The sequence below is a fragment of the Vigna unguiculata genome, chromosome 2 (assembly GCF_037176805.1).
Source record: "Vigna unguiculata cultivar grain cowpea cultivar isolate G323 ecotype 2 chromosome 2, ASM3717680v1, whole genome shotgun sequence".
In the NCBI taxonomy this organism is placed as follows: domain Eukaryota; kingdom Viridiplantae; phylum Streptophyta; class Magnoliopsida; order Fabales; family Fabaceae; genus Vigna; species Vigna unguiculata.
Window position 1 is genome coordinate 22,465,154 of NC_140793.1, and position 16,170 is coordinate 22,481,323.

Below are 16,170 nucleotides of genomic sequence, written 5' to 3' on the forward strand. Positions count from 1 at the left end.
ATATATATATATATATATATATATATATATATATATATATATATATATATATATATATATATATATATATATATATATATATATATATATATATATATCGAATGTAACACATTACTCATATACAAATACATTGTAAAATATATTTATGGAACAAATAACAAGTTGCATTATAGTTATTATATATCTTCCAATCATATTCGAAGGATTCTTTACATATTAATAAAAGAATGAATGTTTTAATTTTATAATAATTTAATATGAAAAAAAAATAAAGTTGTACTTGTCAAGGATCTGACGTTGGATGGATGAGGGGGGCAGAATGGTTAGTATCCTCTAAAAACCGACCAAAGGTTGAAGTTACCTAGGGAGGAAGATTAAGATCGTCTCAAAGTTGATCAGATGCTGAAGGTGCATCAAGAAGAGGATTGATATCGTCTTAAAGCCGATTAGCATAAAGGAAGATTGGGGTCGCCATGAAGCTGATCCGATGATGAAGGAGTATTAGATCCTTGTAAGGTTGATCTAACACTTTCGATGCGTGGAAAGGAAGAAAGTTAGAAGTAGTTGCTGTCTCCATATGACCGAGGTTATTACAATGGGATAGATGTTGGTGATGTGTCATGTGTCATCTGTGGACCGACCTATTAATATTAAATTGTATTTGGATAAACAAAGGCATGAAGAGATGAAATTTTAGATTATGTTAGGTGGTTATAAGATATATAATGTCAAATATTATTTGAAGGAATATTTTGGTTGTTGTTTAGGACGATACTTTGGATTATCTTTAACGCTATTATCATGCGTTAACTGATTAGGTGTATTTTATGAATATTTGTAACCAATTTGCCTTCTATAAATAAGAATGTTACTCCCATGGTCAAGGGACAAATGATTTTTTGCCTAAGCAAGTTTTAAGCTAGGGTTAAAAATATTTCTTTCTTTTTATTTTTGGTTAAAAATTATCTGTCACTTTTCTTGACCAGAACAAATTTGTAAAAGTAAATTCCTGTATAAACATTGTGGTAGATTATTATTGTAGACTCATAATATAAAAATGTAATATAATATAATAAATATCATTAAGTTTATACATTCATCATATACTCTATTAATGGTTTCAATATATAGAGCCAGTCATTATACCGTGAATTTCTCGGTTCACTTATATGGATATTGTGACCACCATTGACCATGAATATACAATAAGAATTGAAAAAATACTTTTGAGCACAGATGGTTTTATTTTTCTATAATTTGAAACGACAAATATATTATTATTTTAAATTAAAAATGGTTAACTTGACAATAGTGTGTCTTGTTTAGTCAAAGCTCTAAAGCAATGCCCACAGTGCACAACCTTCTATAAGAGTAACTTTTCTCTTTCAATGTTAGGGTTTGCTTTGCAAGGATCAGTGTTCTTTATTCGATATTCATTCACAAATACCAACCCACTTGATCCTCCCTTTTAAACTTTCTTAAAATCGTATCATCCTATGTTAACCTGAAAATTAGGTAGAATCCCTTGTGAAGAAAAAGTTTCCTTTGTCAAATATTCTACAAAAAAGAAAATAATACCCAATGATGGTGATGATGACCTTAGGAAATTAAAGCAGGTAGCACACAAATTATTGAACCACCACTTTTCAAAGTTCATTTTGTTACATATAATACTGTGATACATCGAAATGATAATAATATTTTGATTTTTTGTGTGTCCATTTTTAGTTTATATTTTGATTATTCTTAGGTCATCATATTATATTATTAAAAAAAATTGAAATAATTAATTGAAAAGTGATTAGAATGATAAATTAAAAAAATAATCAAAATATTATTATTCGTATAGAGAATACTGATAAAAGTGAGAAAAAAGAAAATGCATGTTAACTTGAGATGATTGAGATATTATTTAGGTTTGTGAAGATGAATAATATCATGAGAAGATCTAGTGAAGATCTAAGTGAAGATAGGAGAGATGAATATTTGTGTGTTGAAAACAAACCTCTTGTTGTCAGTGTCAAGCCAAAGGATAAGTAATTAATAACAAACAATTAATGCCAAAGTTTAAAGTTTAAAAAGTTTGGTCCCAACTAGCACAACTTGATAAGAAGTGGTTTTATATATCATCATATAAAAGATTGATGGGTAGGGACAGAGAGAAAAGGGCACAAAGTGTATATAACTTTTTTCATATTTGCTTTTAAAAAATTATATGCAGGTTTCAGATGAATAAATATTCTTATGCTAAATATTGTTGCATTGTGATATTTAAAAATGTTTTAAAACTAGCTATTCACGCTTTATACTCCATAAAAACATAATCTAAACACTCATTTTTTGTTTTAGTAATCATTTACGAACTGATAACAATCTAAAAGATTAAATATGTTTTTTATTTTTAAATTCTTTTTAAAACTATATTTTTTTTAAATTAAAGTATATATCTATTTTATATTTGTATCTGACATAAAATGTAGATATTATATTATAGTTTATCATACAGTTCTGTTTATCATATGAAAAATACGTATGTACTGTTTATAAAAAAGATATTTTATATAACTTTTATAAAATATAAAAATAAATATATATATATATATATATATATACATAATTTATTCAAAAATAAAATGTTAGTTTTAAAAAATATAATATTTATCCATAGTTTAAATTTGTAATTTTACTTTATAATGTTCTTAATATTCCATCAAATATCAGTTCACAGAAAAAATGATTGGAAAAGTAAAATTTTAAAAAGAATCTGTCACCATATATTATTTAATGATGTCACAGGAATATAAATGTGGCATATTAGATGTCATATTGAAGTGTTGAAATACACATGTTACATGACATGACACAAACCATTTTAAACAATAAAATTCATAAAAGAATCAAAATTAATAACTTAATTAAACATTTTCTATATTCTTCCTGTTTCGTTAAAATTATAATATTTGTTTAAGCTTAGAAATTATGTAATATTTTTATTTTGAATATAACTTTAAGGGTTTATCTATTATATATATTTTTTTCATTTGCATGAATAAATTTTTCTTTTCTCATATTAATTAAATTAAGGATATAATTAAAAAATATTTTCATAAATTTAAAAAAGACACATAACTTTAAAAAAAAATACTGACCATTAAAAAAAGTTAGGGAAAGGTAGCAAACATAAAATATATTCCCAATTTATGATATAAGTGGATAACAAGCACAGTACCCTCATGATTAAATGCAAATAACTCTTTGCATCACATTCCTAACTATGCAAGTAACTAAAGCATTTGGTTTAAGCCCTCAAAAAAACAACAACAAAATATACTCTTTATTATAAGAGAAAATAAGCCTTTTAATTACTCACTTTAAAAAATGTTAAATATAATGTTAACTATATTGTTTACTGGAACATAAATGAAATTTTCCTATGGGTTACATTTTAACAAATATTTAAATGAGTTAACATATTATCAATTAAAAAAATCTTATACAAAACGAATTTAAAAAACTTTAATAGTCACTTAAAGAGATTGAAAAATAAAAAAAATTAGACGAGAACAAACCTTAAAATCTTTATAAAAAAAACCTTTCTAAAAACTCAAGATGTGATAGAATGAGATACAAAAGTAAATTTGAAACACAAGCATTTATTTTATCATATTTTTATGTGTGCAATGATAATGATAAGAATCAAATAAGTTAAAATAGTATGATAAATATTACAGTCGTATAATAATAATAATAATAATAATAATAATATAACAATAATGATGATAACGTTGATGAAAATAATAATTTATGCTACTATATAAAAGGAATATACGTTTATTATAGCAATTTTAGGTATATTTGTTTTACTTAAAAGATTTTTCTCTTTAATAAAAATGAAAAATATTTTTTCTAATAAAGTAAGAAATTGAATAACTTCTCTTTATTAAATATAATTATATAATTCCGTAAAAATAACCGATACATATAAATTATTCTTACAAAATTATATACATTTCTAAATTATATCATTTTACTATTAGTTTTATAAAATTATATTTTTTTAAAATTATATTTTTTTTAGTGCAATATAAATATAAATACACATGTGGAAAGATGTATTTTCATTAATGATAATAATGAAAAATAATTAGAACTAATAAGAGTAACTTTAATAAAAACTTATCAAAAGAAAATACAATTTTGTTAAAGATACTTTCATAAAATGTAAGACAAAATGTTTTATAATTTAATTTAAAAACAAAATACAATTTTGTTAAAGATGCTTTCATAAAATGTAAGACAAAACATTTTATAATTTAATTTATAAACAAAATAAAATTTTATATAAATAATTTAAGAAAAAAAATATTTAATCCCAGTAACAATCACAACATACATTGATAAGAGTGAAAACACTTATCACTATGGATGATTGGGATCGACCAAATGTTATGTTGTAGCACATTGTTGTCCAACAAATGCCATGATTCTATACATGTTCAAGTAGGGTTTCCTTCCAAGTATGTGAATGATCAAAAAAACATTACCCTTTCAACAATAAACTTGACACACAATGGAAAAAAGAAAAGAAACAGATAAAGATTGGGAATTTAATGCCCCTATATTTAATATTGTTTGATGGAAGAACTAAGCAAAAATGGAGAAAAAGGAAAAAGGAGCTGCAAAACTAATGTTTTTGTTCCCTCAATGTAAAGTATATTACAGCCCTAAAGTTGAAGGGATGGTGACTAAAAGGGTGCAGCAGAAGGGTTGACAACAATGTGCCTAAGAGGGTGTGCAACATCTCCACCACCAGCATGTTTAACAAACTCTGCTGGAGACAGAAAGTTTCCATGGCACACACACATGATCCTCACTTCCTCTCCCTTACCATATTTGTACAATATTCCCTCAATCCTTCTTCCATTAGGACCATCCCCTTTTGTGAACACACAAGGCATGTCTTCCATTGAGTTTCTCCCAATTTGCTTTCCCATTATGTTCATGTTCTGGGAATGATGAGATTTGTTACATGGATTCTCCATCTCTGCTTTCCAACTTCTACCCACATTCTCATTTCTCTTAGCCCCTAAACCCACACCATCTTGTGCTGATTGATTGCTACCAGGGCTTGCTTCACCACCACCACTACTTGTTCCTGTCATCATTTCACCAAAATTACATAATCAAATCTTCCTTTTCTCACATTTCATCTTTTCATTTCCCTCATTTTCAGATAACTTTTACGATATACATATAGACACAACCACATGTTAAACCAAAAACATTTTGTTCGGAAGTGAAGTCAATCAAACATGCCAAGACATACTCATTTTGCAAACAAGGCCAGCTAGTTACTATTGAAGTGATCTTGCAATATCAGGAAAATTAACTAATAATCTTAGTCTTCAACTGCTTATCTTAAATGACCAGAGCTTAAAATGGGAAACAATAAGATTAAGGGGTCATGATTTCAATGTAATTGATTATCAGTTCAGCAACTAGTGATGACAGTTCAGTTTAATGCTACTATAAAAAGATGTGGATACTATTAACTTGAAAACCTGTAAGATCATACCATAGCAAGCATAACATTTACAGTGGCAATCCATCTCAAATACATCCAATAATATATTCAATTGCTTTACTAGTAAAGTTAACATCTTATCTTCTGTTTTGATATCATAGTTAATTCAAATATGAGGCTTCAAATAATGGTATCACGCAATCGTGTGCAAGAGAAACTCCCAAGTGACAGAATAAAAGTGACTGTTTCACAATGCAAGAATGGTGAAAAAGAAAACCTCACAATCACGTATACGTGCAAAACATAATCCCTTTCTGTGTGCTGTGGTTTCTAGGTGATTATTACAATGAGACTAAAGGGGAGAATTGCCCACAAGTTTATGATCATTCCAAATTTTCAAACATATAGTGACTAAATATAATGAGAAGCCCCAAAAAGGAAGAGATTAACAAGTTCACAGTTTCAGTAACTAGATTTCAATACAAGAAAACAACAGTCTTCATGGTTGAATTTGAAGAAGATTAAGTCCCCTTACAAGTAACAAATCATAATAGTACTTTGGTGACATAGGTGCTATTAAATATTTTGTGCTCTTTCCATCATCATCACTCTTGTTAGTAAGCAATTCACAGAATCGATTAAAACATCAAAACATGCAAGTCATACCTAAAGAGATACACAAATCACAAATACACATCAGAACAAGTCCCCATGAACCATCACACACTCGAAACACAATCACCACCATAACCACATAAAGCAGCACAATGTCAAACTCCAAGGTTCACACCAAAATTTACATTATATTCCAAACAAGAGAAAAACTCTACTCATATGTACAGTAATCGAAATTTACCTAAAAAAGTCTTGCTATCCATTTCGGACACTGATGAAGAGCTTCCACCTTGCGAATCTGCCGAACCCTGAGAAGATGGCTGCCCAAACAGACCTTGAAAACCCTTTCCCTTCCCTAACACATCACCGAGAACAACCTGCTTTGGTGCCGCCACACTCCACCCCAGAGGAGGCGGAGCCAACGTGGCAGAACCAAATCTGGTCAACCCCATTGCCACCACACTACCACCCTCCACCTCAGCAACGGCCTCCCGGGATCCCTTCTGCTTCTCAGACCGGCGTCTCTTGGCCTCCATCCGGCGCAGAGTCTGCATCTCCTTCCTCCGCCGCCACTCCTCCTCCGTCTCGGTTGGCAGGGAAGACGTTCTCATCAGCGCAGGGAAAGCTGCAAGCGGCGGCGCCACCGCATCGTCCTCCCTGAACAGAGGCATTGTCCCCACCACAGAAGACGAACGCATAAGCTTCTTCTTTTTTGCGTTCTTGTCCACCCCAAATCTTCCTCCGAGAGAGAGACCAAGGTTCAACTCAAGCTCTTCATCCTCCTCCTGGTCTTGTTGCTCATGACCAGGATGATGAAGAGGCTGCGATACGCTACCGCTAACGTTATTCATACTATCATCCCTAATGGTAATACCCCTCATGACAAATCCCTGAAGCAAATCCCTCGGGTACCTCTCCATCCTCTCAGAGTCCTCGTTCCGATTTTGCTGTTGCTGAAGATGGGTTTGTTGATGCTGGTGCTGTTGAAGGTGCCGGTTCTTATAATCCTCCATCATCAATGCCCGTTACAAAACGACAACAACATAGAACATCGTGAAGTAGTAACACCTGTTCTACCGCATGTTCTTCACACAAAGCGCGTGTGCAGCAGAAAAGAACAAACCTTTGTGGGGTGACGAGTAGCAGTGATTGAAATCAGAAGTAAAACCCATGACACCAAACATGCCTCCTCATCAAATGATGCCAAAAGCAGCACACAGAACACAACTGGATTACACAAAAACCCTTTCTTTCCTCTCAAAACAGTCGAGATTTAATGCAATTAATACAAAAAAGAATTTTCCTTTATTCTTCCAGACAGCAATCAATCCTCACCCAAAACAAATAAAAAAAAAAAACATCAAAATCAGTTTTTTTCTTCCTCTTCTTTACTCGCACGTGCCAAACCCAAGCAAAGGAGAAAAACCCAACTGGACACCAATGATTCAAGAAGAATAAAGAAGAGAAAGAGTGAGGAAAAAATGGGAAGAGGAAGAAGAAGAAGAAAGAAGAGAAGAAAAAGGTGTTGTTTTGCTGAAAGAGGAGAAAAGAAGAGAGAAAGTGAAAGAGGAGGAATAATATTTATTTGGGGACGAAAGTACCCCTGGGATGTGACCGGTTGAGTGAGGAGGAAGAGACAAGTGGGTATGGTGAGAGAAGGGCGCGTGGGTGCCACGTGGCGACAGTGACATGATTTTTTTAATGTTAGATGAGATTGCTGTCGAGAGGGACAGATGTCAAAAGGAGGGTGGGGATAAACCCGTTGCCACGTGTCGGTGAAGATCCCGGAAAAGGAAAAGAAGACGCGTGGCTCCAACATTAATAATGATTTATTATAGTTTGTTTGTCGTGGTTGTTGCGGCTTGGGGTTATGTTGTGTTGTGTGTGCATTAAGTCGTGTCGTGTTCTCTTAGGTCAGGTCCTATGCGGTTCCACTTTTCCTCAATTTGTCAACCTCTTTTGGTTTAGTCACTCACTGCCACCCATGTGCGAACCTCAACTCAACCCCCATTGTTTCTTTCTTCTTCATTAGCTGTACCCCATCACTATTTAATAATATTTTCAATAAATTTATGATTTAATAAATTGTGCAAAATTTCACAATAGACACGTGGTTACTTAAAGATGTATTAAATAATAATGAGACTAACCTTATAATGATATGTACCTTGTAGGTTGAGTGTGTTTTTATTGCTGTTCTCAGTTAATTAGAATTATCTGTCTGGGCATGTAATTCATAATTCATAAAGTCAACTTTATTGTATTTGGAAATTTGTGATTGAATTTTTTTTCCATTTTTATAAGTTGTTAATTCAAGAAAACTTGTAAATATTATTTTAAAACAATTATTATTATGTTTGTAGATGGAAAAACATAATTAGAGAAATTTTGAAATTGTTAGTAAGGTTTTTTAATGGACGAATACTGTAAATTATAGAAAACAATAATTCTAAAACTAATTTTGTGATAAATGATAATTTGTAATTAAATTATAATTTTTTGAATTTTTATACATTTTCAATAAAAAAAATTACTTATATTAATAAACACAAAACGTTGTCGCGTATGTGTATTCGTATTTTTTAATTTTTAAAAAATTTATGTTGAGATTAATAATAAATATATAATTAATGTTTAAAATAGTTATTAGTTGTAAAATTAAAAAAAAAGATATATAAAAAAAATTAAAATAATAATTTAAGACAAAAATACATTTTTAAAATATCAATTAAAAATAAATTATTTATAAAATAATTAATTTTTAAAATAATTAATTTTTAAAATAATTAAAAATACAACTAAAAATAATTTTTCTATATATTATTATAGATATTTTTAGATTATTATTATTATTATCAATAAAAATCAACTTTATTATTTGTATGCTTTTTTTTCACCAGTCAGTTGAAAATATTTATAATTTTATTTTCTAAAGCGGTTATATTGAAGTTAATTTTATTATATATGGCCATTTGTGATTAAATCATAATATTTTATTTTGGTTTTAAATGTTAATAGTTAATAAAAAGTAATTATTGGTATACTTTTCGGGTAATCATTCTACTTTTTTAAATTCATTAATGTATTTGACAAATGTTAACCCTCTCATCCAACTAAAACGAGATTGATATAATTTTTTTCACAATGATTAGAAAAGTTAAATTTATTATATATGGTAATATGTAATTAAATGGTAACATGGTTGCTGGCATGTTTTTTAAAATAATTATTATAAAATTTGATTTTATTATATACGGTAATTGTTAAGGGATTATATAATTTAAAAAAAAAGTATGTTTATTTAATTTAAAATAAGTATTCATATAACTTTTTTAAAATAATTATGATAAAAGTCAACTCTGTTAGGTATAGTAATTTTTTAAGTAGAAAGACCGTGTAAACATAAAAAGGAAAAAAATCCACTACATTTTCAATACATACAATATTTCCTTGTATTATATTATGAAATTTTATTTTTTCAGAAATAAAAAATAAATTTTCTTTATTTTCTTCTAATGCTTGTTTCATTGTGTCTCACTTCCTTTTCACATGTCTGACATAAATTTATCAAAGATTAATTTGAATGTATGTTGTCATGTGCTTTAAAAAAATATTACATTTATTTCTCATTTAATCATTCTAAAGACAGTTGTTCACCAATTAAAGCATTAAAGACTATTTATTTATTTTAATCTCTCTTCTATAAATATTTAATCAAAATTACTACGCCAATATCTTTTAAGGAAGAGGACATTTTCTAATTAACTTTTTTTCTACTTGTTTTAATGTATATATGAATTTGTTTGACAAATCTTTTCTTTTTATGGATTTCATTAAATCTAATACACTTATTTTGGTTATATTTTTATTGTTTCATCATTGAAATTAATGTATTCGCATTCCATCAAATAAATAACTTATTAAAATAAAACATATTCTAAAAATGTGAAAGGTCGGCTCAAAGTTTTAAACTCTTATCATAATATAAATTTATACGTGGTATGTTATAATTAAAAAGGTTAAATATGATTTTTTCTCTTATTGAAATTTTGGTTTAATTTAGTTTTTCAACTTTAAAAATATGTAAATTTAATTTTTTTAACCAAATTTTGTTAAGTTTATTTAATATTTTAAACTCGTATTAGGATAACGTTTGAGTTATCTGGACTTTTTGATAATTTTTACTTCAATGTTAATTCTGAAACATATTTGAAAATAATATTAATCATAATATAATCAGAAACATTTTTATTTCAATGTCAATATATTTTCAATGAAAATAATAAAAGTTACTTGTCATTTTATATTAATTATAATATAATTTTTAGAGTTAAGTATGTTTTTTGTCGCTTAACTTACACTAAAATTGAAATTAGTTTCTTCTCGAAACTTTGGACCAATTTAGTCCCTCATTTTTAGAAATGCATGAATGAATTTAGTCATTTTCACCAAATTTTGTTAAATTTATTTGACGTTTTAAAAGCGTTTTATGATAACATTTGAGTTGTTTACATTGTTTGACACATTTTCGCTTCAATGTTATGAATCTTGTTTAAAACGTCAAATAAACTTAAAAAAATTGATTAAAATGACTAAATCCATGCATTTCTAAATATGAGAGACAAAATTTATCCAAAGTTTTGAAGATGGATGGACTAATTCCAATTTTCACTAATAGTTAAGGGACCAAAAACATATTTTACCCTAACTTTTATATTAATCACATAACTTCCTATTTTTTTTAATCCTTTGAAAACAAGTAAACAAAATGGTGGGATAAAATAACACTCATTTCACCTAATGAGAAAATTGAGCATCAATAGTTTAATTAAAAAAAATTAAATACTTAATAAAAAAAGAAACTCTATTGAAAATACTCAAATATGACAAAACTTAATAAAGCCAAATAATATAATTTTTTGATTATCTAACATTGCTATTGTGAAATAATATATATATATATATATATATATATATATATATATATATATATGAAGTACTATTTTTTTCACTTAAACAAAAGGTTATTAGTAAACTTATTAAAATTTTAATTAAATGAATAAGATTGAATTATAAACGAATGTTTTAGAACAATCTTATGAAAAAAAAAATCAGAACTCAAAGAATAAGAAAAATACTCTTTGCTCGAATAAATGTGAAGACGATCCAATGAGTCCTTAACACATAAGACATTATGTGTAGACGAAATCCTCTAGACGATACATGTTAGATGAAACCATTAAACAAGTCTTAGTAGACAAGCTAATTAGATGAGTATATTAGACGAGTCACTTAGACGAGCCCTAATAGATGAGTCCATCAAATGATTGCATAAGATGATACACCTAGTATATGATATCATCAAACAATAATTGCAATACACTAAATAGACGATTCTAGTGAAGGACGTTAGAGGAATATAACAATGTACTCACTACACGACTTCAACAAATAAGACAATATGTTGACTAAATGACTTCAACAACACATTGCCTGTATGACTTATCTTTTACCATTTTTCTTCTCCATCTTTAAGAACCTTGATTCCTTCTTTAAGCTTATGATCTTAGTTTCTCTTAATCACTGGAAAATCTCAAATTTAGCCATGCTTACATTGTTTAAAGGGTATTAGACGATTCAACATTGTATCATTTATAAACAATTTGTGAGTTTGCTACACTTACATTAAAGCACACATTATAACACTTAAGAAACATCTAGCAGTTATATAATATCATCAAAACTCAACTCGCAAATGATTTATTAAGTTGTTTAATGGGTTTCAATATACTAAAGTCTCTAATTAGACTCTTCTAGCTAGAATATCTTGTACCAATCATCTGTCTATAACAATTATTGTCTAACAAGACTTAAAAAGCTTATTTTAGTGTATAATATCATTTAAAGCCCATATTATCTCAATTATACAAATACCATTTAAATTAATGAATTTAAACTCAGTTATACCTCAAGATAGTTAAGATTAAGTATTCTAAAAGTGTATAAAAAGGCATTCATCGATAAATGAAGGAGTGTATATCTGATATCCTTTCTGTCGAAAGTGAACCTTGTATTTTAAACAACTTTGGTTGCATAGCCTAGAGAGACCTTATGTACTTAGCTTGGAGAGACATTGTTTAAGAACTTGTTGCCTACAAAATCTTCATAATTTTATTAGATGATTTGTGATTTGTTGAGACCTTCACCACTTTCACAGATCCTCGCACGATCTCCTTTCTTATGAAATGCAACTTAAAATCAATTCACCTTAAAGATGAAACTGCTCAATGACTAGAAAATACTCCACAATGACTACTTTGTTCTATAGTCCATATAAAACTTTTCAAGAAGAAGAAAGAAGCACGAGAGACAATGTGCATAGTGCAAATACGCTTCTAAAGTTTTGAGCTAACAAAAGCTTCACGGAAGAATGTTAGTAGTGTTCAATTCAACAAGTTAGAAGTAAGTGTTTAAATCTCACATACGTCATAGATGATTACTTTTTGTTAGCAAGCAAAATTTCGATTAGTGATCACAAATCACTCAACCTCTGTATCTTAGCTAGAAGTGGTTGCTTAATAAAGAATACATGTTTATTAGTCAGGTTGTAGCTACTCTTCAATGAATATTTATGTTAAGCTATTAAAGGCTTGTTAAATAATACTTGTTGAAGTCATAAGTGGTTTGTAAAAAGAATACTTGAACAAAATCAGTCAAGAGTGGCGAAGAGTTAAAAGAATACTCGTGTTGGGTCACAAGTGACTTATAGAAAAAAAAATACTTCAACAAGGTCAACTAAGAGTGGATTGGGAAAGAATACTTGGTTATGTTAGTCATAACCCAAAGAATACTCCTTTTGTACTTCCAACATTAGTTTGCTTAGTAAATTCGATCAATTGATTGAGAACTAGACATAATATATGTAATAAGATGAACTAGTGTAAAAATATTATGCATTCCCTCTATTTGTCTCAACCTCTTTACTTTGCAGTTATTTTCGTCTATACTAACACTAAAGGAAAGACATTGCATAAGCATTTAAAACAAATATTTTCTTTGGAAAGTAAATTATCCAATCAACTAAATTTACCTATGATAAGTTTCATAAGATAGAAATACCTTTAGTTGATTACTTGACAAATACAAAACATTGTCTAAATATCATCAATTGGATGATATTTGCAAAATGTGAAATTTAAAAACACAATTCAACCCTCCTTTCTTGAGTTTTTTTCTTCCTATTTTCACATTTAAAAACATATTTTTATAAACTTCAAGAACCATATACAGTTAAATGTCCTATGAAATGAACATTTTGAGTCCATTATCCACTCATAGTCACCAACACTACTTGACACTATAAAGACCTCTAATTATTCATAAATGTCTTCCATTATAGTTGTTTTATCAAAGTAGACGGTCTATCAGTACTAGATTGTCTACCAAATCTAAATGATATTTCAAGATTTTTAGTCTTCTTTTGTCTCTCTAGACAAAACCTTCAAGTGTAACCATCTTTCTTTCAATGGTAATATCTAATATGTGGTGTAGTTTCACCATTGTGCATCCTCAAATTTGACCACTTTCTACCTCCTTTGTAATTGTTTGTAGACATTCTTCCCCCTTTCTATAGGGACATTTCTAATGCCAAATACCTTAACTTCAAACTTCTTGTTCAGCTTCTTCGATCTCAAATTAGCATGAACCTCCTTAAAAGATTGTTTGATCATATTAAATGTAGATGATTCATTAAATGTGTATCATGCATGCATTAAAATGTTCTTCTCCTCTTGAAGCAACATTTTGATAGCTGATAGTACTTATTTTGATTGTTGTCACACAATGAAATAAATGCCAATATTCTAATATAGCAGCAATCATCCAATGCCTAAAGCTAGAGTGTTTGCTTAATAGAAAATTAACAAAAAGAATACAAATAGGGTTAAGCCAGCTTAAGTCTTCTCTTAATGAATTTAGTTAGGAATTTCACCTAAAACAATACTTATAAGAATTTGTAATAAAATGTTAAAAGTGTAAAACAGTAAAAGAAAAAAAAAAGGAAGGGGGAGGGGGAGGGGTTTAAAGAGTAAAAAAGTTTAAAACAAATATAAAAGGATAAGTTGATTCTCCCGCTTTCTTATAACTAAATTCTTTATTGCTTATCATATAATTATTATTCATTTAATTTATAAACAAAAACCTCAAATTAACTAAAGAAGCTTCAATTAACTTGCTAAGACTCTAATTCATTCTATGTGTCTATGACTAAGATTGTGGTTATAGTTTACTCATTCCAAGCATTTATAGTTCAAGTAATAATCTATTATTCTATCTTTTGATTAAGCAAACAAGTATACAAGTTTGAATTAACTAAACAAGAGTAAGTTAATTCATCTGGTCCTTCACTTATTTCAAGTGTATATAAATGAGAACCTACTAACACTCATCTTGTTTCAAGTGTATATAAATGAGAACCTACTAACACTTAACTTGTTCCAATCGTCTACAAGTATTCTATTACATTACACTTGTTATAATCATATACATGTGAAGATTTATTTTTTTACTTACATAAAAGGTTATAGTAATTAAGAAAACTAACAAGAATTCTAATTAACGTATAAGATTGAATTATCACCAAGAGTTTTAAGACAATCGTAAGAGAAAAAATCAAAACTCAAAAGGAATAAATAAAAACAGACTATGTTTGAATAAAATAATAGAACAATGTTTTTATTGCTCAAGCTCAAAACTATCTAGGAAATTACAAGAGAATCAACCAAGAAGCTTTAGTCTTCCATGTGGAATACCAACCCTAAGCAATGGGGTGGATGGATGATGATGGATGAGGTGATCGATTAATGTTGGAAGACATGGAAAGGGCTTAGGTTGTTAAAACTTGGAATTTATCTTTTGGCATTCTTTGTGGTTTTTCTCGGACAAAAGATTTTGTCCCAAATTCCCTGAAGCTCATGGAAATTTAATGTCGGCTTCACATTCACGGCTTTCCTTTAGAGTATTGACAGCCGAAAGCGATTTTCTTAGTAACATGTGGAATTGATACGCATTTATCTTTATATGATTATACAAAGAATAAGTCTTGAGGTTTCTTTGCCTAATCAAATTTTGGGTGAAATACTAAGATTTGTGTTTATTGTTGATGTGGAATATGAGAAATTGACTTTATTTTGTTCAAATTGTAAAATTATTATTCATGAGTTATCTCATTGTAGAGGGTTACAACAAAATACCAATGTTATTTTTGGTGGGGAGAAAACAGTTAAGACAAAAATACAACAACATTATTGTCCTAAGGTGGTTGATGCATAGGATGGGACTAAGGGCTCTTTAGTGGTGGAGCCTATGGCAGAGGATGTGGTTCAATCTTTTATGGTGCAACCTGTTATGGTACAATATGTTGCTCAGTCACAACTTGAGCCAGTGGTGGATAATCATGATAATATTTGTATTGTGAATTAATCTTCTTTTGTTAAGAATTATGATGGTGGTGTGCTAGTGGAATCTAATTCCTTGGCCGATATGCCTCCTTTGAAGGATATCAGTCCCATTGTCAATAGTTTGTAGGGCTTACAACAATTAGATTAAACTCATAATAGTTCAACGATAGTTCCTAATCTTTTCACATCTAAAGAGACTTATTTTGTGAAGGAATAAAAAATAGCTTGTAAATGGGCTAATATGTTTAATGAGAGGGAAGATTCTAATACTAAAGATGATGATAAATCGATTCAAACTACAGGAAACATAGTAAGAGTAATCCATAGAAAACTAATACTAAATCCTCCAAAGCAAAAACTTCGAAAATTAAAAGAAATTTAATGTGCAAAGGAATTTGCCTGTTTCTTAGTATATAGAGGTCAAAGTATGAAAAAATTTTCATAAGGAAATCATGATTTTTTTTCATAATAGTTTTTTTTTATAGTTACAATATAATTTTATGATTAATTTCATGTGATCCCCTGTTTTTCTTTCCTTTCTTATTTTTCATTTTTTAATAAAATCTTAATATA

The 16,170-nt window shown here is 28.8% G+C and overlaps 1 protein-coding gene across 1 annotated transcript; it reads right to left on the reverse strand.

Annotated features, from left to right (window-relative positions):
* Positions 1–4,587: 4,587 nt before the first annotated feature.
* On the reverse strand, positions 4,588–7,444 carry LOC114173799 (ninja-family protein AFP3-like). Its single transcript, XM_028058408.2, has 2 exons — positions 6,381–7,444; positions 4,588–5,155 (listed from the first exon to the last, which is right to left on the reverse strand). Exons 1-2 carry the CDS (start codon positions 7,153–7,155, stop codon positions 4,746–4,748), a joined length of 1,185 nt encoding a protein of 394 aa, XP_027914209.2. The 5' UTR covers positions 7,156–7,444; the 3' UTR covers positions 4,588–4,745.
* Positions 7,445–16,170: the final 8,726 nt, after the last annotated feature.